This window comes from Trichosurus vulpecula, chromosome 6, assembly GCF_011100635.1.
Source record: "Trichosurus vulpecula isolate mTriVul1 chromosome 6, mTriVul1.pri, whole genome shotgun sequence".
NCBI lineage: Eukaryota > Metazoa > Chordata > Mammalia > Diprotodontia > Phalangeridae > Trichosurus > Trichosurus vulpecula.
Window position 1 is genome coordinate 263,961,027 of NC_050578.1, and position 22,872 is coordinate 263,983,898.

The 22,872-nt window shown below is 34.6% G+C and overlaps 2 protein-coding genes across 2 annotated transcripts; one reads left to right on the forward strand and one right to left on the reverse strand.

Moving 5' to 3' along the window:
* Window positions 1-214: 214 nt before the first annotated feature.
* LOC118854031 (olfactory receptor 8K3-like) lies at window positions 215-1,156 on the reverse strand. Its single transcript, XM_036764336.1, has one exon. It carries the CDS (start codon window positions 1,151-1,153, stop codon window positions 215-217), a length of 939 nt encoding a protein of 312 aa, XP_036620231.1. The 5' UTR covers window positions 1,154-1,156.
* A 6,242-nt stretch (window positions 1,157-7,398) lies between these two features.
* Window positions 7,399-8,358, forward strand: LOC118853691 (olfactory receptor 8K3-like). The gene has a single exon (XM_036763879.1). It carries the CDS (start codon window positions 7,399-7,401, stop codon window positions 8,356-8,358), a length of 960 nt encoding a protein of 319 aa, XP_036619774.1.
* Window positions 8,359-22,872: the final 14,514 nt, after the last annotated feature.

Below are 22,872 nucleotides of genomic sequence, written 5' to 3' on the forward strand. Positions count from 1 at the left end.
TCCACCAAGCTAGGATTTATTAGAGGTTAACCACTAAAAAATTACTAACATCTAATTAAAACTCATTCATAAACAGCATATTAAGAGAATGTTTTTTCTGTCTAAAAGACAAGAGAAAAAATCAGGCAGAATTTGAAAGAAAACTAGTACCTATTTACTCACTTCTAACAGTGAAGTGGAATCATAACATTATATTGGACATTAAAGGGAAGGCTTATATCATTTTTTTAAAAAGTCTTTTCAAGGCACCTTTCACCACTTTGTTCCTTAAGCTATAGATCAAAGGGTTGATCATAGGGATGACCAGAGTGTAAAATACAGAAGCTATTTTGTCTGCATCAAAGGAATGGCTAGACTGGGGCTGCAGATACATGAAGACAAGTGTCCCATAGAATATAACCACCCCAATCAGGTGAGAGCCAAAAGTAGAAAAGGCTTTCTGTCTGCCCTCAGAAGAGTTCATCCTGAGGATGGTTACAAGAATGAACACATAGGAGATAAGGATAATTGGAAAGGAAGAAACAAAATTAAATGCAGAAACGATAATAATGATTAGTTCAATCTCCCTTGTGTCAGAGCATATAATGGGCAATAGGGAGAGACCATCACAGTAGAAGTGTCTTATTACCTTTGATCTACAGAAGGATGATGTAAAAAGCTTTATTGTGATGAGCAGGGATATCGTGGTACTATAGAGGTATGAGACAGCCACCAAAAGCCAACATATCTTGTCTGACATTATGATCATATAATAGAGGGGCTTACAGATAGCAACATAGCGATCATAGGCCATGGCTGACAGGATAAAAAGTTCACTGGCAATAAATATCACAAAGAAAACTAGCTGTATTGCACATCCATTATAAGAAATGATATTTTTCTCCTCTATGAATCCAACTAGCATTTTTGGTCCAATAGCTGTGGAATAGCCAAGATCAACAAATGCCAGATGCCTGAGGAAAAAGTACATGGGAGTTTGGAGGTGGGAATCAATACTTGTTACAATGATCAGGCCCATGTTCCCCACAACTATGGCCATGTAATTGAGGAAAAACACAACAAATAGGGCGCCATGTAGCTCAGGATGGTTTGTGATGCCGATGAGAATGAATTCAGTCACCTGGCTCTCTGAGGTTTCATTCAGATTGATCATTTATTCCAAAAACATAATCTGAGAAAAAAGAAAGAAGTCTTCTTTGAGTAATTTGCCTAGATAACTAAGCACTTAATGACTAGAAATGTGTTAGATAGAGATGAGCAGGAATTTCTCTGCTCAGTCACAATGGGATTTTATCTAGTTAGGTGTCATGTGGTAAATTCACTCAAATTGAAATAATATCACATTGTGTCATTTGATATAATATCATATCATATCATATCATATACCTATCACAAAGAGGGTAGTGAATGTGAATTTTTCTTAACTCTGTGAATGTGGTTTTATTCTAAAAACAGTAAATTATTAAATTTCTTTTCTCCAAGTGATGGAGCAGGTCAATATTACAGATATGTTTTAATATATTTTAATTAATCAGTGTGTCAAAAGATTTTAATGAGAGACTAATGTAGGACAGAGAATATAAGATCACCTTATGAAGGATTTGTGATGAAGTAGATGTCAAGTTTCTTTGAAGCTAAGTAGTGATAGAATAAATAATGAATCCATCGCATTTCCAAAAATCCTGTCCCAGCCATGTAATCTCCGGGTTCTTAGGCCATTGTCTATGTTTATAAGTTGCAAAGTGATTACCAGTGGCAAGAGATAGAATTTTGTTTTTAGTGATTCCCTAAATCACTGAAGATAATGGTGCAGGGTCTATTACAGTCTCCATCTCATGTAGTCATTAATTGTGTGATATCCAGGGCTATTCCATATGTCAACTCACTCTCTGTAGTCTCCCTTCTCTGTCTTATCAGAAAGAAAATATTTTTGAGACTGGATTATGAAGGTAAACTAGGATAACAATTTGGGGTTTTTTTAAATATATCTTATTCCAAGAAACATGAAAAGACATTTTAAAAAGTATTTCTTGTTGTTCAAATGATGTCCAGTTACATAGCATTGACTCACAGATCACTTCAATCCCATAAATCATTATTGATCAGTATTCCTTGAGAAAAACTCTTTGATTTCCCTAGTTACAGAAAAGTTTCTCTAACAACTGTAACAGTTAGGAATTGTCATTTGGATGACTTTCCTAGAATGATTTTATGCCATTTCAATTTGATCAAATTCAACTGAAGGCCACAAAACTCTCCTGTTCACCACCATAATGATCTTTTTGAATTGAGAATTTTGGACCCCATGTTTTTGACACCTGCTGAAATGGAAGTTCACAAACAAAGATTAATGTTACCTGCTTATCTGGAAGGTAGAATATTATGTAGCTTGTGTATGTAATTTGTACTGCCACCTGCTAGAGTCAGACTTTATGGTTTTCTCTGTCCACATGAGGCCATGTCCCTGAAGCAATTGAGATTTCTAATTAATTTTGTATTATCAAGTCATGGAAATTAACCAGATATTAATAAGTGATAAAGTTCAGTGGTCTCACCTAATTTCATAAAGGTTTTTCGTGTTGCAGGCTTCTGTTTAGGGGTTATATACGACATTTGTATCATGCCCAGGAAAATTTTATAGACTTCTACAAGAGAACTGAAGCCAAAAACAGTTTATATTAGCTACCCACCCATTGAAAGTCAAATAGATGAAGAACTATCAATAAATCAAGGCATTGTGTGAAAGATAAATTTATGTTTATGGAGAGGTTAGTGGGCTATCCAGAGTTAAGAAAAAAAAGCCTTAATAAATTTAGATATCATGTATACTATGTAAAACAATGAGGTAAATTTAATGCAAAGTTTTATTGAAACATAATTGGGAAGACTGGGAGAGGGAATAGGGAGGAAAGAATGGAGGACAACCTTAATAATATTGAAAAATACACGTTCGTATAGAGTAAAACTTCTGTAATGGTGGTGATGTTTTGGGGAGCAGAGAGACATGGATCAGTTTAGCTGGGATGGTTTTCTTCATTGGGAAGGTTTCTTCACTCATGGAGTGGATGTTACGCTTCAATAGGTCCTTATGAACGTAAGATACTTCATTCCTGATTTTGGTAACCACCTATAAAGCTGGGCCAATGGATAAATATATCAAGATTTCAAGAACCTAGTCGATTTTTGGAGTTACACAGATTGCAGGAAGAAAGAAAAACTCATGGTTGGCCAGGAATTATTTTTGGAACAGGGCTGTATTAACCTTAAAAATCATACTTTCCAGTACTTTTCAATGGCTGGATTCTATAAACTACAGCCTAACATAAGGAGAGACTACCATAAAGACATCAAGATCACCAGGCCTTACTTTATATTAGCACAGTTCTCAGTTGCATTCCAGAATGGTTGGACAACTTCACAACTACATGAAGAGCGAATTAGTATACCTATCTTTCTATGCCCTCTCCATCATTTGTCATCTTGCTTTTCTTTCATATTAGCCAATATCATAGATGTGAGGTAGTAGCTATGAGTTGTTTTCACTTGCCATTCTCTATTAGTTATTAACAATATTTTTCCTTTGAATATTGATAGCTTTGATTTCTTCATCTACAAACTGACTATACATATCTTTTGACTGTTTATGAAGTGGATAGAGACTTTTTTATTTAATTCAATTCCTTCTATATTTGAGAATAGAAACTTTTATTAGTGAAACTTGCCATAAAATACATATTTTTTCCAATTTATTGCTTTCCATCTAATTTTAAGGTAATTTGTTTTGTTTGTTTTAAACAATTTTAATTTAGAATAATCAAAATTTCACATTTGATCTCCCATGATTCTCTATATCTCCTGTTGGAAAATCTTTCCTTATCCACAGAAAAACAAGTATTTTTTTCACACTACCTTAATGTATTTATGATGTACTCTATGTCTATAACATATAACCATTTTGAGTTTATACTGGTATGTAATATGAAATGTGGGCCTATGCCTACTTTCTGCCAAACTGCTTTCCAGTTCTCTTAGCAATTTTCATAAATGCTGAGTTCTGGCCCCCAGAACTTAAAAGTTTGTGTTTATCAAATACTAGGTTATTATGATCACTTAGTACTGTGTATTGTGTACCTAATCTATCCCTCTGATCCACTACTTTTTTTTAGCCTGTGCCAGATTGTTTTTAAGGATTACTCCATTGTAAAATAGTTTGAAATTTTATATTTCTAGGCTACCATTCTTTGCTTTTTTATTAATTTCATCGATATTCTTGATTATTTGATCTCCTAGAAGAATTTTATTATTTTTTCCTCTATGTATAAAAAAATCTTTTATAGCCTGTTTGGTATAGAAATGAAGTTATAAATAGTTTTAGGTATAATTATGATTTTTTATTATATTGACTCAGCCTGTACTTGAACTATTAATATTTCTAAAATGTTTAAATATGTATTTGTGTGAAAATGCCCTCACTTTGGGGGTAGCTGCATGGTGCATTGGATAGAAGGCTGGTCCTGGAGTTCAAATCTGGCCTCAGGTATCAACTGTGAGACCCTGGGCAAGTCATTTAAGTCTGTTTATGTCAGTTTCCTCACCTGTAAAAGAATTGGAGAAAAAAATGACAAACTACTCCAGCATCTTTGCAAAGAAAATCCAAAATCAGGTTACAAAAAGTTGAATATGATTGAACAACATGAAGCAATCTTTTTAAATGTCAAAATTTTGTAAGTCATATTGTTGGACTTTGAAACATGGAATACAGCAGTGTCAGAAAAACTTAACATGTAACTCTAGATGCAGTCCAATTCATTTTACAAAGGTCTAATTTTGTGGTGAATTCCTAAAGCTTAGTGAAAAGAAGCCTGGCTTATCTGTATGAAAAATGGAAGAAGTATATCCAGTCCAGCATGACAAAGATGCATGTAAATGAGATGAGTTTTAGTCATTTTTAGTCATATCCAACTTTTCAGGCCACCACTTGTTTGATTTTTGTTTTGTTTTTTGGCACAGATATTTAAGTAGTTAATCAGTTCCTCTTCCAACTTATTTTACAGATGAGTAAATGGATGCAAATAGGGTTAAGTGAATTGCCCAGCATCATACAACTAGTTTCTGAGGCCAGGGTTGAACTCAGGAAGATGAGTCTTCCTGACTCTAGGACCAGCATTTTATGCACTGCTCAACAAGATTTGTAGTCCTAAATTATGGTAGTGTTGGATAAAATGAGTGATTCAGACAATAAAATTTGCTAACATGTCCCCATATCTTTCTCCTAATCCATTATGTGAACTAAGAATTGATATCGTCTCTAGTAAATAGTTTTCCCACTTATCTCAAATTCTTGTACTTAGGGAATCTCAAGAAAACATAATACTGTCCTCATCTGGACTGAGCCATTCCATCAATGTTCTTGGTTAACATGTTCTTGCTGTAAGATCTACAATTTGCCTTTTGTCACTTTAGCAGATTGTTCCTTCTCACCATTATGCATGTGTTTATTACTCTTAGTAGAACACCAGTGGATCTAAATATCACATGTTCATAAAGGCATTTTGGAGAATGCCATCCACTTCAGGTTCCTATAGAAGAAAACCTTCAAAGCTGGATTGACAAATGTCTCTCTGCTCTCCAACATATCATACTTGATGTAAATGTGTATTTTTGAATTATATGAAAGTTCTTCTTCTCCCTTCTCCTTTCCTCTTTCTCCTGTCCAGTCTTCCCAATCACTTCTTAATAAAACTTTGCATTAAGTGGATCCCCATTGTTTGATGTACTATTTTGGGCATCTAAACTCACCAACAGGTATGTATTTTTCCTAATTCTAGCTGACCCACTAGCATTTGTATGCACAAAAATTTACTAAACACAGAAGGCACTAATCTATTGACAGCTGCACCTACACTGCAGTACTGTGTACAAAGTATGCCTCCACTCATGAAGAACAATGGTCCATAGGTGAACCCTATGTTTTCCAAAGACCGTCTATCTTTTCAGTAGATTTTGTATTTTATTTACAATGAATGAAATTGTAAACCAGTGAGCTTTGTCACGTATAACTGACTGGGCAATTTCCATGGAATGATCATATGAATTTCATTAAAATTCCCCAGTGTTTCAGGGACAGGTCCTCATGGGGACTAAAGAAAAAAAAAACATAAAGTCTCATTCTAAGCGCAGATAACATGAACAAGCCACAGAACATTTTCCCTTCCAGAGAAGCAGGTGATATTATTTGTGATCTTCTCATTGCTGTGGATTTCAAAAATAGGGAGTCTGAGCAGCTGAGTTCAAAAAGCCATTCACTATGGCCACTGTAAAGGGGAATGGGACAATTGAGAGACCATGTGGTGAGTTCGCTTAAATTGTAATGTTGCAAAACCAGCATAGGGGAGCCATCAGATGAACATAGCTAGCCATGGTAATTGTCAAAGAGGCTTTCTACAATCAGAAATATCAAAGAGCTTTTGTCAAAGGGCATTGATTGCTAATAATAGATGAGATCCCAGTGATCTTTCAGATCAATACTATGCAACTAGATATCATCTGAAGGGCAAGCATGTTCTTTTGTAATAGAGTACCTTCTTGTCTCTGGCAAGGAAAGTCACTAAAAACACTAAAAATAAATGTCCAGCTCACCTCCATAATCTAGGTAGAGAAATATTTTCACTCTGATAAGACAAAGGGAGGGGAGACTACAGAGAGTGAGTAGATATACAGAGTCTCCATTGATGTCATACAATTAATAACAGCAAGAGGGAAATACTACAATAGAATGTAGACCTTTCTCCTCAATGCTTTAGGGCCCTCCTCAAAAGGAGATTCTACCTCTTTTCAAAGGCCATCACATATATGTATGTATGCATATATATGTATATATATATATATATATGTGTGTGTGTATGTATGTGTGTATACATATATGTATATATGTGTGTGTGTATATATATGTATATATCCCATATCTTCTTAGCCTCAAAGCCAATTTGATGCCTGTTTCAACCCAGTTTTCACACAAGATATTTTTTTTTATATTCTGTTGCCCATCAGGATTCCATTGTAATTATTTCATCCATTGATTAGTCAAAATGATTTAAAATGTTTTCATGATATTATATAATATCCCTTCACTTGGGGATAAGTAGTTTCTTAATTCATTCTCTATTTTGTAAATAAAGTCACATTCACTTTCCTCTTGCTGACAAAAATTTAATATATTATGATGTGATATACAGTGCTATCATATGAAATCATAAGATGTGATTGCACCTAAACTGATAAAGGGAAAGTTCCTCATAATTTTATCTAAAATATTTTTGCAAACTAATTGCCTAATTACTAATGTAAACAGTACTCAGAGAAAGTTTCCTTCTTTTATTTTCAGATTATGTTCCTTGGATGAAAGAAAAGAACAATCTGAATGAAACTACAGGGAGCCAGGTGACTGAATTCATTCTCATGGGCATCACAAACCATCCCGAGCTTCAGAGCCCACTCTTTGTGGTATTTCTCCTCAACTACCTGGCCACAGCTGTGGGGAACCTGGGCCTGATCATCCTAACCAGTGTAGATTCCCACCTTAAAACCCCCATGTACTTTTTCCTCAGGCATCTGGCATTGGTTGACCTTGGCTATTCCACAACTATTGGGCCAAAAATGCTGGTTAGTTTCATTGAGGAGAAAAATATCATTTCCTATCAAGGATGTACAGTACAGTTATTTTTTGTTGGGATATTTTTTGACAGTGAACTTTTTATCCTGTCAGCCATGGCCTATGACCGCTATGTGGCAATCTGTAAGCCCCTCCTCTATATGGTCATTATTTCAGACTGGGTATGTTGGATCTTAGTGGCTATCTCATATCTTTATAGCATCATGGTATGTCTAGTTGTCACAATTGATACTTTTAAATCATCTTTCTGTGCATCAAATGTAATAAGACATTTCTTCTGTGACAGTCTCCCTCTATTATCCATTGCATGCTCAGACACAAGTGAGATTGAAGCAATCATTATGACCTTTGCTGCAATTAATTTGGTTTCTTCCCTCTTGATTATCATTGTCTCCTACATGCTGATCCTTGTGGCCATCCTCAGGATGAACTCTGTTGAGGGCAGGCAAAAAGCTTTTTCCACCTGTGGCTCTCACCTCACAGTGGTAGTGGTGTTCTATGGGACACTACTCTTCATGTACCTGCAACCCCAATCCAGTCATTCCTTTGACATAGACAAGATGGCCTCTGTCTTTTACACTCTGGTCATCCCCACGCTCAACCCTTTGATCTACAGCTTGAGGAACAAAGAGGTTAAAGGTGCCTTGAAAAGACTCTCTAAAAAATTATGTAAGCATTCTCTTTAATGACCAGTGTAAGCTTTTTTTCCTATTTAATTATTAGAGGCAAGTAAGTTTCTGCTAGATTTATTTGCCAACTTTTCCCCAATTTCCTTCTCTTCATTTAGGGAAAAAAAAGTTTCTCTTAATATGAAGTCAAGGGATGATATTTGTTTGTTAGTTTGTTTGCCAACCACCAGTACTAGGTAATTTAATTGGAAGGAATGATTAGGGGATTTAGTTCAAAATATCTTTATAAATCTGGTTCATTATGTACTATACTAGTATACATCATAACAATGGTTGGAGTTTTCTTCTGTGGGATAATCAATTAAAAAAGCAGTTAGAAAATGGTTTTGCCAGGTATCGTGCCTGGCATTGGGTATACATAGGTAAACTAAAACAAATAGTTCTTGTCATCCTACATTTTATTAAGGGAAACTGTACTACTCATCATAGCAGCCTATCTCCTTTAGAATATTTCTTATTGTTAAGAAATGTATAGTTTTTACGACCTCTATTTCCCATCTATTACTTCTAGACATTGATCTTGGTTTTCTCTGAGCAGAACATGTTGATTACATTTTTAAATGATAAGTATTAAAATTCTTAAAGAAAAATCCCATCTCTTCATCAGTTGCAATCACAGATTTTTCATTCTTGTGCTTCAATGTTAAGAGCAATCGGTTATACAGGGTGTCCCAGAAATCTTAGTGCAAATTTCAGTTTCTAAAACTTAAAATGAATTAAGATTTTTAGGCCATTCAGTGCCCTTCAGGGATGTTTCTTTAAATAACGGGTCTGTTACATGTGATTTGTATTATTCCAGCCAACATGTTTATTGTCTTTGATCTACACTGGTGTATAAAATGTGGGAATTTAATGACAAAAATTTTAAACAGCATTCAGGTTAAAAATTTATGAAGACATGAAGCTATTCTTTGTGATAACAATATGCTGTTTTCTACTGATCAACACATGTCATGAGTTGTCTTTCTAGTATTTCTGTTTCTACCTTCTGTTCATTTTCGAAATTATCAATTACCATCCTGAACGTTGTCACCTAAAGTTAGACACATTGCTCCCAATGTGGTCTGACTTTTAATGTCCTATGCCAGGATTTCCTATCTATCTTAGTTAAGATCATATTACATTCTTTTGGTGATATATAAAACCTTTGACTCATATTAAAGCTGTAATGCATTAAGAATGCCAAGTTTTCTTCAAAAGAAGGCCTACAAAACATCTTTTCCCCTTTGTGAAGCTTTTATTTAAAAAACAATAATCAAATACAAGCATTGAGAACTGTGCCATATGAATTCCTTTATTTTTATATTTCATCTTAATGTCTATTAAACTTAGCAATGGCTAGGAAAAATTTCTTAGCTTGTATGGAAAAACAGGGCTAGAGGCAAAAAACCCAGGAGGTTGGTGGGCTGATTAAATAAGAATATGCCTTCTTCATAGATCTAATGATTTAAAATTTTCTCTTCCTGTTTCTTCCAACTGCTATCCCAGACAGAGACTATGGTTCTATTAAAGTCAGCATGACAGCCTCTTCTTCAATTTTCTTCAATGAGAAAGGACTTGGGAATTACTTTTGATCCAGTATCTGTGTATGTAAATTGAAATATTTGATTCAATATTTAAATTTATGAGAAAGTAAAGCACTATCAACCTGTCTAGGGATTTTGATGAGAAATGAATTTAAAATAAAGTGCTGACAATTTTCATTTTCTAAGCAGTCTGCTTTTCTTCAGGATTGGTACAGAACACAAATGTTGCAAATCAAGATTTCCCTTGGTCTCTCAGAAAAATAAAATTACTTCATTAATAAGAGCTTCATTACTACAATATTTGAAAACTTAAACTTTCCATAATAACTTTGAAGATTGTCCAGCTTTGTCTGCATTTCAACTGAAAAAAAATCTTAACTGATAACTGTTTCCCGAAAGTAAGTCATCCCAACCGGCCCTCCAGTCCTTTGGGTTAAAACAAGTTTCAGAAAAAACTTCTCCCAATGGTATCCTTAAAATCAGAGAGTGGTCTTGAGGGAGGCTTTGTTTTGTTGTGTCTTTATTCTCTGTCTCCTCTTAAATTATTTCAGAGTTCTGAGAATAATATTAACATGCTTTTATTACACACATTTTAAAATGGGTCTAAGAAGAAAATAATATATGAAAAATACCTGATGTTTATAGAGTTCCCAAATATTAGTTCACTGAAAATTCACACCAACCCTTTGATATAGGTATAATAGATATTTTAATGCCATTTTGCAGATGAAGTAATTGAGTCTGAACATGTATTAAAGTATACAAATCATCAGGCCTGGAAACATTGGCACAAAATAAGAACCAAGTATTCCAGATTATACGTTCAACATTCTATATTTTCTCTCCTATAATAGGCTGCCTCTTAATTCAGGGAAATCTAATGACTCATTGTAATCAACATCATTATCATTACCATAATTACATCAGCATTTAGCATGATGAGGGCTCCTCTTTTTCCTCCTCCTCTTCCTCTTCATGAATTTCACCATCATCACCAACACCATCATCATCATCAAATATTCATGCTCACCCCTGGGAAAATCCACTGTGGTACATGCACAGAAAATGGAGGTCAGAGTTGTACCATATTTAAAGTATTTGTAAAAGTCACAGTGAGAGTGATTAGGAAGTGAATTGCTGCAGGGAAACACTAGGAAATCAATTAAAGAGAAATCAAAAGTATACATGAATTTGAACATCTCCATTAAGTCAACAATTGATCAATAAATATGTAATAAGCACTTACTACATGCCAAATACTCAGCTAAACCATCTCAGCCCTCAAGGAAGTGAAAATCTAATGAAGGAGACAATATGGAAAAATATATGTACAAAACAAGCTACATATGGGATAAATAGGAAATAATTATCAGAGTGAAAACATTTGAATTAAAAGGGGTTAAGAAAGGCTTCCAATAGAAGGTAGAATTTTAGTTGAAATTTAAAGGAAGTCAGTATGAAGAAAAGAGCAGAAGAATGTTCCAGAAAGGGGAGAATTGGTGAGAAAATGACCAGAGCTGAGAGGTGGAGTGTCTTGTCTATGGATCAGCCAGTAAGTCAGTGTATTCGATTAAACAGAAGACAGAAACATAGTTTCAAAACGTGGAAAAGAAGGCCAAGGTTGGGCTGTGAAGGGCTACAGAATTTCTAGATTCAAAGTGCACAGACTAAAGGAAAGACCAGTTCCTGCAACCAATATTGAGACCCCCAAATCAATTTAGATGAATTAATGAAAACATAATCATTAAACATTAAGCATTTGGGACACCGATACAAATGGAAGACAGCATATTCTCAAGAAGCTCATATCTTTATAGTTGGAGATAATACATAAATAGGGTTTCAGCTCTAAGTCAAATGGAGAGCGTGTGCAGTTTTTAAAGTACAACAGCAAAGTATATTATAATGCATCTTCTTTAATGCCATTTTCATGTCCCTTTCTTAGATTCAACCATACTTTCAAGAACTTTGGTAGTGGATAAATTTAATCGCTTCTTCAACAGCTTTTGCTACCTAATATAGCAGAGAAAAGGCCATGGCACACCTCCAAAAAGGGTCTTTCTTTGGATAATAGTGGATAGTGGTAGTCTAAAAACAACACTGAGGGATTACTGCCACTCTCAGAATTCTTCTATTTACCTGTCCATTGTTAGGAGGTAATAATCTATGTGTATTCATGGTGATGAGAAGTGTTAGCCCATTCTCCACAGTAATTATTCCCCTCAAAATAACTTCAGGGATAAGGCTTAAAACAGGGCAGATTGTGTACTAGAAAATAATAATTGAGATATATAAAAGGTCTGTTTGATTCAAACTGTCTTCCCAACATTTACGGCTAGTGTGTACGTGGCCAACCTGTATTAACCAGCCTTAATTTGCCACTGGGGTACTAAACTGAATGTTCTTCTCACTGAGCAGTAAAGTTATGAACTCAAACATAAGGCCTCTACATGGCTTGGTCACATGGTATTAATAGACAAACTCTATTCTTCCTATTTCATTTTCAATTTCTAAAGAAACTATGTCCTACACTATGCTGGAGGCATTTTCAATGCATTCAAGATTTTGAAATCATATAGGAAAACTATACAACCAAGTTGTAAATTGAAATTTATCATTCAAGATTAATATGAATACATCTTTATCAAACTCATAGGAATGTGACATGTGATTGATTGAGGCTAGAATTCTTGCTTGAGCATCCTTACAACACCAGAATAATGAGAAAGGTCTTTTAAAATTACAGTCATTTCTTTTAATTGCAATCAATTCTATAAGCTCAATGACTCCCTAGAAATATAATGTTTGGTCCCACATGTAGAAGCTACCCAGGTTCCTCATAGATGATCTCTCATCTCTTCAAAATCACATATCTAGTCAATGACTCCAGATCTCTCTGATTTTTTTTTAATAAAATGGGAAGGAAATACATGAACAAATGGGAGTTTTAAAGTCAGTGTTGGGGGAGGCAAGATGGTGGCTGGAAAGCAGGGATTTGCTTTACCTCTCCCCCAAATCCCTCCAAACACAAGTAGAAAATGGCTCTGAACAAATTCTAGAGCTGCAGAACCCATGAAATAGCAGAGGGAAACAGGGGTCCAGCCCAGGAGAGCCTGAGTGGTCGCTGGGAAAAGTTTATCGCATGGTGCTGGGAGCAGAGCGCAGCCCAGCATGGCCAATGCCAGGACAGACCAGACTGGGAGTCAGCCAGCCAGAACAGGCTTTAGGGCCATGAATCATTGAGCTGTGGCAGTTACCAGAATCCTCAACCCACAAACGCCAAAGAGGAGGTTGGTGGTAAATTATGGGATAGAGTTGAGAGAGGGTCAGCCCCATCCCTGGGGGTGGCGGAGGTGGTGCAGATATATAGGGAATAGGGCATAGAAATCTATCCCACCTTACAAGAAAGGGGAAAGGGAATGGGAGGGGAGTGGGGTGACAGAAGGGAGGGCTGACTGTGGAATGAGGCAATCAGAACATATGCCATCTTGGAATGGGGGCAAAGGTAGAAATGGGGAGAAAATGTGTAACTCCAAATCCTGTGGAAATCAATGTTGAAAACTAAAATATTAAATAAAAATGATAAAATTTTTTAAAAAGTCAGTGTTCATATGGGACATGTTCTATGTTGAAAAGGCACCTAAAATATTTTTTTAAAATGTTGGAACTGAAGCAAGGGAGAGAACCCATGGTTGTGGAGATGCAACAGTGAGGATGTATGCCAGTATGAAAAAATTGTAGTGGGTTTCCTCAAGATCATTATGATGATTTGCTATTGTGAAGGAGTTCTGTACCTGGAATCCTATGAAGGGTGCAATTCTAAAATCTGAGATCCCTCTTGGACTGTGAATAGTAACATAATGGAATACACAGAAAATGTGATTCAGGATCATAAGGACCAATGTCAGTCATGGGATGAGTAATTCACAGAGATGATAATAAGTCCTTTCTTCCCACTGTCTAATAATATCAAGATGGCAACATATACATAATTCATACACGGGTATATGACAAAATAATATGTGGGTTTTAAAATTATCAAGGATGATATTAAAGGCACATACTTGAAGAAAACTTAAAATCTAAAATCAAAGATAATGGTAAAAACATACTTGAGAAATAAATACTTTCAAAATATATTTGAATTACTAAAATTGACAAAATTTTATATGGAAAAAGTAAATCATTTTAGGTACTTAAACATAACAATGCAAATTTGGGTAACAAAAAATATTTCTAGCCATGATCCCACTATTTTTTTTCCCAGAGAGGCATTACCCATGTCATGATACCAAGCTGGTTTTACAGGGACATGTCGTCACTGAGAAAGCAATGATTAGTTAAGTAGCCACATCTGTAATCTCAGATGCATTCCCTTTTTGAGCAGAGTATTTTTTCCACTGTTTATATTATGCTTATATATAGTATGTGTGTATTGATGTGGAGGTGGTGGACAGGAGTGTCTGTTTGCCAGAAATATTACCACTGGTACAATGGAAGGGGAAGAGGAGGGCACATATGAATGATTCTTCATTTTTCCAAAAGGTCAAAACCATCAAGATCATTTATTGGTGCTTAAAGAATAAAAAAATCATTTAAAAACTCTGCAGAAGCAATAATCAGGAAGAACTGAAATCTATAGCATATTATTCAATATATTTGAAAATAAGAATTTCTTGGATAAGAATTCCTTTTTTAAAAAACTGACAGAGAACACCACAAAGCAGATTGGAAGAAATTGGATGTAGATTAATACTTCGCAGAATCTCAAGTAGGTGATACAGAGGATGCAATGCCAGACCAGGTATCACAAAGACTTGAGTCAAAATTCAGCCTGAAAATGTTTAACAGCTGTGTCACCCTGAGCAAGCTTTTTTTTAACTCTGCCTCCATTTCCTTACGTGTAAAATAGAGACAATTATAGAACCTACCACCCAGAATTGGTTTTAACATCAAATGAGAAAGTAATTGGAAAGTGCTTATCATATTGCCTATCACAAAGTAAACACAATTTAAATGAATATTATTATTATTATCATCATTATTAACTATATTACATAAGAAATTCAAAATGTAATTATGACCTAAACCCAAAATATCATGAAACGAAAACAGAAAAGAACAAGAACTGAAAAGGGGTATAGCTTTCAAACAAGCAATTAACAAGAATCAATCATTCTGTCATACCCACTGTGACAGGTATTGGACATATAAAAACAAAAATGAAGAAATGAATGAATATAGAAAGGAAAATATGAAGAAAAAGCATGTATTCTTGTGTTCCAGAGCCAGGACTTGAGCTTACACCTTCATCATTCTAAGGCCAGTCTTCCATTCACAATGCAACACTCATCCCATGAGTTTCTCTCATTCACAATCATAGGTACCAAATAAATGAGATGGAGAGAGGATCCTGTTTCTCTAAAGATGCTGCATTTTCCCTGAATATGGTTTCTACAAGGATGGGCTCACTAGATACATCCAATAAATGTATGTGGATGGCTCTGACGTTACTACAATGATCATCTAATGACTTTATTAGACTGATCAATGATCCCTTCAAAAAGGTTTCATTAGGTGTTAATGCAGCTCTTCCATATGCACAATGCAAATACTCTGAAACAAATCTTGGTAATAGGTAAAATAAATAATTTACAAATTGGAAAAACAAGTTATTCTCCTCATTGTTGGAAGGGGCTGGATGGACTGCATATTTTTATTTTCTCAAGAGGATTTGATTGGTATCTATATGACGGTGAATATTTATTTACTGGTCAAACCTGCAATGAGGAAAAATGTTTTTAAATATAGTTCTCTGCAGAATCATGGACAGTACTTGCAAAGCATTTAAATCATTATCAAAACTCAGTGCTTTCCAATTCCATAAGAACATAAAATTATTTCGCTATCATGCATTCCCTACTCAGGCCCCAGGGAAATAATACTTCAATACATTTGGTCAAACTTTGTCACAAAATGAGTTTTATGGTTAGCAAAACAAAAAGACTTAGAACTCTTCATTTTAAACCTAAAGTGTTCTTTTATTAATCAGAATCAGAAAGAAGCAAAGGTCATTAAACCTGTGCTTATTTTTGTCCTTTATATCAATACATTAAATGAAACTAATGCCTTTTGGGAACTTCCATCCACATCTTTTGTTTGTTCATTTCCCTCCCTGATTACTCTTCTTAGGTTCTAAATCAGGTGTCCTATTTCCTTCTTGATAATTTCCTCTCCTTCACCCTTACATAATGACCACTTACTAAGCAACTTCTATGCTGGGGATTAGAGATGGTACCAGAAATTAGAAGGTAACAGCAAAACCATCCCTGCCCTGAGGAAAATGCTGTTCTTACACTAATCAACACATACATAATGCTGACAAAGAACAACAACCTTAAGTGACATAAGATAGATTTCACAGCAGGCACATATTAAACAAGAACATTGATGGAATGGCTGAATTCAGATCAGGACAGTATTATGTCTTCTTTAGATTCTCCAAGTACAAAGATTTGAGATGAGTGGAAAACTACCTACCAGAGGGGATATCAGTTCTTAGCTCACATGATGGATTGGGAGAAAGATATGGGACCATGTCAGCAAGATTTGATGTCTAAGTTAGGCATTTTCTCCAACTTTACCATAGTTTAGGGTGACACACAGGGTATCTAGTAGAGCAGCGTATAGAATGCTGGTCTTCGAGTCAGGAAGACTCATCTTCCTGAGTTTGAACCTGGCATCAGACACTAGCTGTGTGAAACTGGGCAATTCACTTAACTCTATTTGTATCAATTTATTTATCTGAAAAAGAAATGAGCTGGAGGAGGAAATGACAAGCCACTTCATATCTATACCAAAACAACAAAACAAAACCAAAGAATGCAACATCAACAAACCCAAGTGGTGGCATAAAGAGTCTAATATGACTAAAAATAACTGAGCTCATCTTAAATGTATGTATCTTTGTGACACAAGACGGGATCTACCTCTTTCTTTTCTCACTCAACTAAGGCAGGCTTCTATTCACTTACATATACTAATTCACCACAAAATTAGAAAAATGGAAAAATGGAGTGGACTGGCTCTAGAGATACATGTTCAGTTTTTCTGACACTGTTGTGTTCCATGTTTCAAAATCCTACAATATCACCTCTAAAATAATGACATTTAAAAAGATTTCTTTTTTTCATTGTTCATATGTACTTTTTTGCGACCCAATTTTGATTTTTCTTGAGAAAGATACTGGAGTAGTTTGTCATTTTCTTCTCCAGCTAATTTTACAGATGAGGGAACTGAGGTAAACAGAGTTAAGTGACTTGCCCAGGATCTCACAACTGGTAAGCTGCATTTGAACTCCAAGCCCAGCCCTCTATCAAATGCACTACCTAGCTACCCATTCCCCCCCTCCCCAAGATGGCATTTTCATACAAATACAGACGTGAGCAATTTTGGAAATATTAACAGCTCCTGTGTAGTGTGAAACATAAGTAAAAATTTTACCTAAAACTACTTATAAATTCAGTTTCATGCCAATCAAACTACAAAAGAACTATCATACAGCAAGGAAAAATAATAATAAAATTCTTCAAAACAGGTGATCAAGAATATCAATGCAATAAATTAAAAAGTGAATAATGGTAACCTAGAAGTATAAGATTTCAAACTATTTTTCAAAGTAGTAATCATCAAAACAATCTGGTACAGGCTAAGAAATAAAGTGGTGTATTGGTGGGATCAATTATGTACACAATACACAGTATACATAGTAATATATAGTACACAATACATAGTAACGTAGTGTTTGACAAAAACAAACTTTGAGAGCAAGAACTTGCCATTTACAAAAAAATGCTAAGAAAACTGGAAAGCAGTTTGGCAGAAGGTAGACACAGATAGACATCTCATGCCATATGCAAATACAAAGTCAATATGGATTTATGTTATAGGCCTAAGGAATTATATCATAAACAAATTAAGAGAGCATGAAAAAAATTCATTTGTGAATTCTATGGATAAGGGAAGGATTTTTGACCAAACAGGAGATAGATTGTATCATGATAGGTAAAATATATAATTTTGATTTCATTAATTTTTTTAAAAATGTTTTTAACTAAACCAATAAACTTAAAATTAGATGAAAAATAAATGGGAAAAATGTCTGGCAAATCTCTCTGGTAAAAGATCCAATTCTCCAATATAAAATTAATTGAATCAAATTAATAAAAATAAGTCTTTCCCCACATGATAAACACTCAAAGGATATGTATACACAATTTTCAAATGAAGAATTCAAAGCTATCCATATTCAAAGTAAAAAGAAATATTCTTAATCCAAATAATTAGAGAAATTCAAGTTAAAACAACTCATAAATACTGACTCATATTTAAAAATTTGGCTAATGCAAAAGAAAAGGAAAATGACAAATGGCGGAGAGTATATGGAAAAATAAGTATACTAATTCCCTGTTCCTGTAATTGTGAACTGGTCCAACCCTTCTGGCGAACAACTGGTAACTATACTATTATGAGATAAGGCCTGGTGATCTTCACACCATCACAGTAGTCTCCCCTTATGGGATGATAAAATTTGTAGAATTCAGCCATAGAAAAGTACTGGGAACTATATTTTTAAGATTAATACAGCTGTGTACTCAAAAAAAGTGCCCCATTTTTCTTTCCTCTCTACAACTGTGCACTCTAAAAATCCATTATGTGCTCTAAGTCTTGACGTGTATTTTGGCCAACTATGGGTGGTTACCAAAATCAGGGAATCTCAAATTCAGAAGGACATTTTGGAGCATATCCTGCCCCAGAGGTAATAAACCTCTCCAAAGAAGAAAACCTTCCGAGCTAAATTGACTCATGTCCCCAACAAATCACCATTACATAAGTTATACTCTATGTCAATATGTATTTTTCAGGTGTATTAATGGTTTCCTTCTCCCTTCTTTCCTCCCTATTTCCTGTACCAGTATTCCCAAACATGTTTCAATAAAACTTTGAATTAAATTGTTTTACATTTTTTTTACACATTATTCTTGGCATATAAATTTAGTAAGTTTTTTTTTCTCTTCCTAATTCTGGAAAGCCCACTAAACTCCCCATCGACCTGAATTTACTTTCCACATAAAGCCTTAATTTATTGACAGTTGATCTTACACTGAAAGATGATACCACTATGATACCACTTGTCAAAAACAATGTCTAATATGTCTTCAAAGGAGGGACTAACTCATTCCAGAAGACTGTCAAAAAACATATGCCCAAAAGAATCCAAAAATTTGCATATCTAATTTTCATAAAGATGATTCAAGAAAAGTGTGGGGAAGATTTATATTAACTGATGCAAAATGAAGCAATCAGTATCAGAAGAACATTGTACATAGCAACAGCAAAATAGGTAATGACAATAAACTGTGAAAGACATAAATATTCAGATCAGTACAATACTGCAACACAGTTTCACTGATTCCATGTTGAAAAATTCTATGCAGCTACAGTGACAAAACTGATGAAAATATAGTGAAGATCAAAGAATATTATTTTTTCAATTTATTTGTCTTCCCTTTTTTAGCAACATAACTAATGTGGAAAGGCAGTTTGCATAACTTAACATATATAATGGGTACCATATTGCTTATTTTTTCAATTGGGGAGGTTAGGGGAGTACAGGGAGACAGAGAAGTTTGAACTAAAAAAAAGGGTGTTAAAAGGTTTTTTTAAATGAATATACAGGCCTCTTTCAGGTAAGGTTGGCGTTATTAAGAAAGAAAATATACAAGCACTTGTGGATAGCCTATGTGCTAAGTACTTTACAAAAATATATCACTTGATCCTCAAAACAATCTGATTAGGAATTGGAATTATTTCCTTTTGAAAGTTTAAAAAACAGTGGCAGACAAAGATTAAAACACACGACAAGGGTTATACTTACCTTACGTATCTGAAACAACTTTTGAACTTAACTCTTTCTGATTCCAGGCCCAGAGACAAATTAACTACCTGACAAAAATTCCATATGATCCTCACCATAATCCGGGTTTGTTGATGTTCTTTTTATCCCTATGTTACAAGAAAGAATAATTAGCAGAAAGATGTTGTTACTTGCCAAAACTCAAAGCCCTATTGTGTGAGGGTAGATTAGAAATCATTTACTCCTAACAGCAGACCCAGTTCTCTATGCACTGTGCTACCTAGTTCCTTCTAAAAGATCTTGTAATTCTCTAAAGACAATCCAGCCTACTCTTCTACTCCAGGTCATTTTTGGTGGCCAACGCTGAGTCCCTTTGTACCCATCTGTCCTAAAGATGCATCCAAAAAGGCAAACTCCATCTTGCTCATTTAACTTGTTTTTATATTCTGGATACTAGGTGTTCTTCATCTTCTTGGCTTTTAGTATGTGGGTGGTTAATATAAACTATTCTTTGCCACAGTCCTCTTACAGAAGTCAGCACAATTTCTCTTGTCATGATACAACCATGGCATATCGGCCCCAAATAGAAACCTGGAACATAACATGTGTTTCATGAAATTAGGTAGATAAGCAAACTTTTTTACTTATTACTGTCTGAGCAATTTCCATGAAAAGTTCATACAAAGTTAATTAAACATCTCCATTACTTCAGGGAAATTGTCTCATGCGGACAGGGAAAACCATAAAGCCTGATTCTAGCAGCTGGCAGTAGAGATTACATGAACAAGCTATTGAAGACTGTACCTTTCAGAAAAACAGGTAACATTATTTTTAATTTATGAAGTTCCAGTGCAGCAGATGTCAAAAATATAGAGTCTAAAAATCTCAGTTCAAAAAGTCTTTTAATTTGCCCACTATGGTGTTAGTAGGACAATTTTGTGGCCTTAGGCTGAATTTTATCAGAATGAAATGGCATAAAATCTTTCTAGGAAAGGTATCAAAATATAATGCCTAACTGTTTAAGTTGTCAGGAACTTTTCTGCAATGAGAACAATCAAATAGTTTTTTTTTTCCCCAGAGGATATTGATCACTAAAAATATATGGGTTCAGAGTCAATGAAATGTGATTGGACATCATTTGAACAAATAAAATGATTTTAAAAAAAAGTCTTTTCATGTCTCTTGGAATAAGTTACATAAAAAACACCAAAATTTTTAACCTAATTCATCTTCATAATCCAGGTGGAAAAATATTTTCTCTCTGTTAAGGCAATGGCAAGGATTCTACAGAGAGTGAATAGTTACAGAGAGTTTCCTTGGATGTCACACATTGATTACAAGAGGTAGAGGCAAGAGGTAGATCCTGTACCTTTACCTTCAATGGTTTAGGTCACTCCTAAAAAGGAAAATCTATCTCTCAGCCTTGGCCATTACTTTGCAATCAATAGTCATAGACAATGACTGAAAAAAACAGGCTATTATATGACTAGCACAGGATTTTTGGAAATGCACCGGATATGTTATTTATCCCATCTCTACTTAGGTGCAAAGCAAACTTGATGCGTACTTCACCACAGTTCCCTCATAAGAGGATCTCATATGCTCTATCATATATTAGTATCCCATTATAGTCTTTTGACCCATTGATTAGTGAAAATTTAAAAATATATGTATCTATAATATTTTCCTGTATCATCACTTGGAGAAAGGTATTTTTGTAATTTATTATTTTTAGGACCTAACTATATTCACTATCCTCTTTGTTGCAGGATATTGATATGATGTGATATTATATTAAATGATACAACATGACATTATTTCAGTTTAAGTGAATCTGTCACATGGCACCTAGATGGATAATACTACATTGAAATTAAGTGGGAAATTCCTCGTCAATGTTGTTTAAAAAATAGTTTTTGCATATTTAGTATTTTTCCCCAGTTACATGTAAAAAAAAAACATTTCTTTAAAAACTTTTGAGTTCCAAATTCTCTCCCTTCCTCCCTCTTCACCTCCCTCACTGAGAAGGCAAGCAATTGATATGTGTTATTCATGGGTAGTCATGCAAAACATTTCCATAATAGTCAAGTTGTGAAAGAAAATATAGGAAAAATCTAAAGAAAAATAAAGTTAAAAAAGTTTAGAAAGTATGCTTCAGACACCATCAGTTCTCTCTCTGGGGATGGATAGCATTTTTCATCATAAATCCCCAAGAGTTGTCTTGGATCATTGTATTGCTGAGGATAGCTAAATCATTCATAGCTGATCATCACACAATATTGCTATTACTTCATAAACAGTATATTTTATTTTGTATCAGCTGATGTAAGCCTTTCCAGGTTTTTCTGAGAGCATCCTGCTCATCATTTCTTACAGCACCACAGAATTCCAATGGAATCATATAACACAATTTGGTCAGCCATTCCCCAACTCAATTTCCAATTCATTGCCATCAGAAAAAGAACTGCTACAAATATTTTTTGTATATATAGGTCTCTTTTTCCTTTTTTATCTCTATTGAGATTCAGATCTACAGCGGTATTGCTAGTTCAAAGAGAACACATGGTTTTATAGTACTTGGAAATAGTTACAAATTGCAAGACAGAATTTTTGAATCAGTTTGCTACTCCAACAATGCATTAATTTTTCCCACATCCCTCATTTTTCCCACGTCTCCTCCACCATTTGTTATTTTCCTTTTCTGTCCTATTAGTCAATCTAATAAGTATGGTGTAGTACCTCAGAATTATTTTAATTTACATTTCTCCACTAATAGTGAGTTAGAGTGTTTTTTTCATATGGCTATCAATAGCTTTCATTACTTCATCTGAGAATTGTTCATATTTTTTGAAAATTTATCAAATGGGGAATGATTCTTTTTTTATAAATTGGAATTAGTTCTCTACATGTTTGAGAAATAAGTCATTTATCAGAGAAATTTTCTTCAAATATTTTTATCACAGTTACTATTGCTAAATATACCTCTCCATCCAATGCCACCCATTTATTCTATTCTCTCTCTCCTTTCACCCTGTCCCATCATAAAAGTGTTTTGCTTCTGTCTACCCC

What these genes read in the sequence shown, in the direction of transcription:
- LOC118854031 (XM_036764336.1), bottom strand. Translation starts at nt 1,153, where the DNA reads ATGATCAATCTGAATGAAACCTCAGAGAGCCAGGTGACTGAATTCATT.
- LOC118853691 (XM_036763879.1), top strand. Translation starts at nt 7,399, where the DNA reads ATGAAAGAAAAGAACAATCTGAATGAAACTACAGGGAGCCAGGTGACT.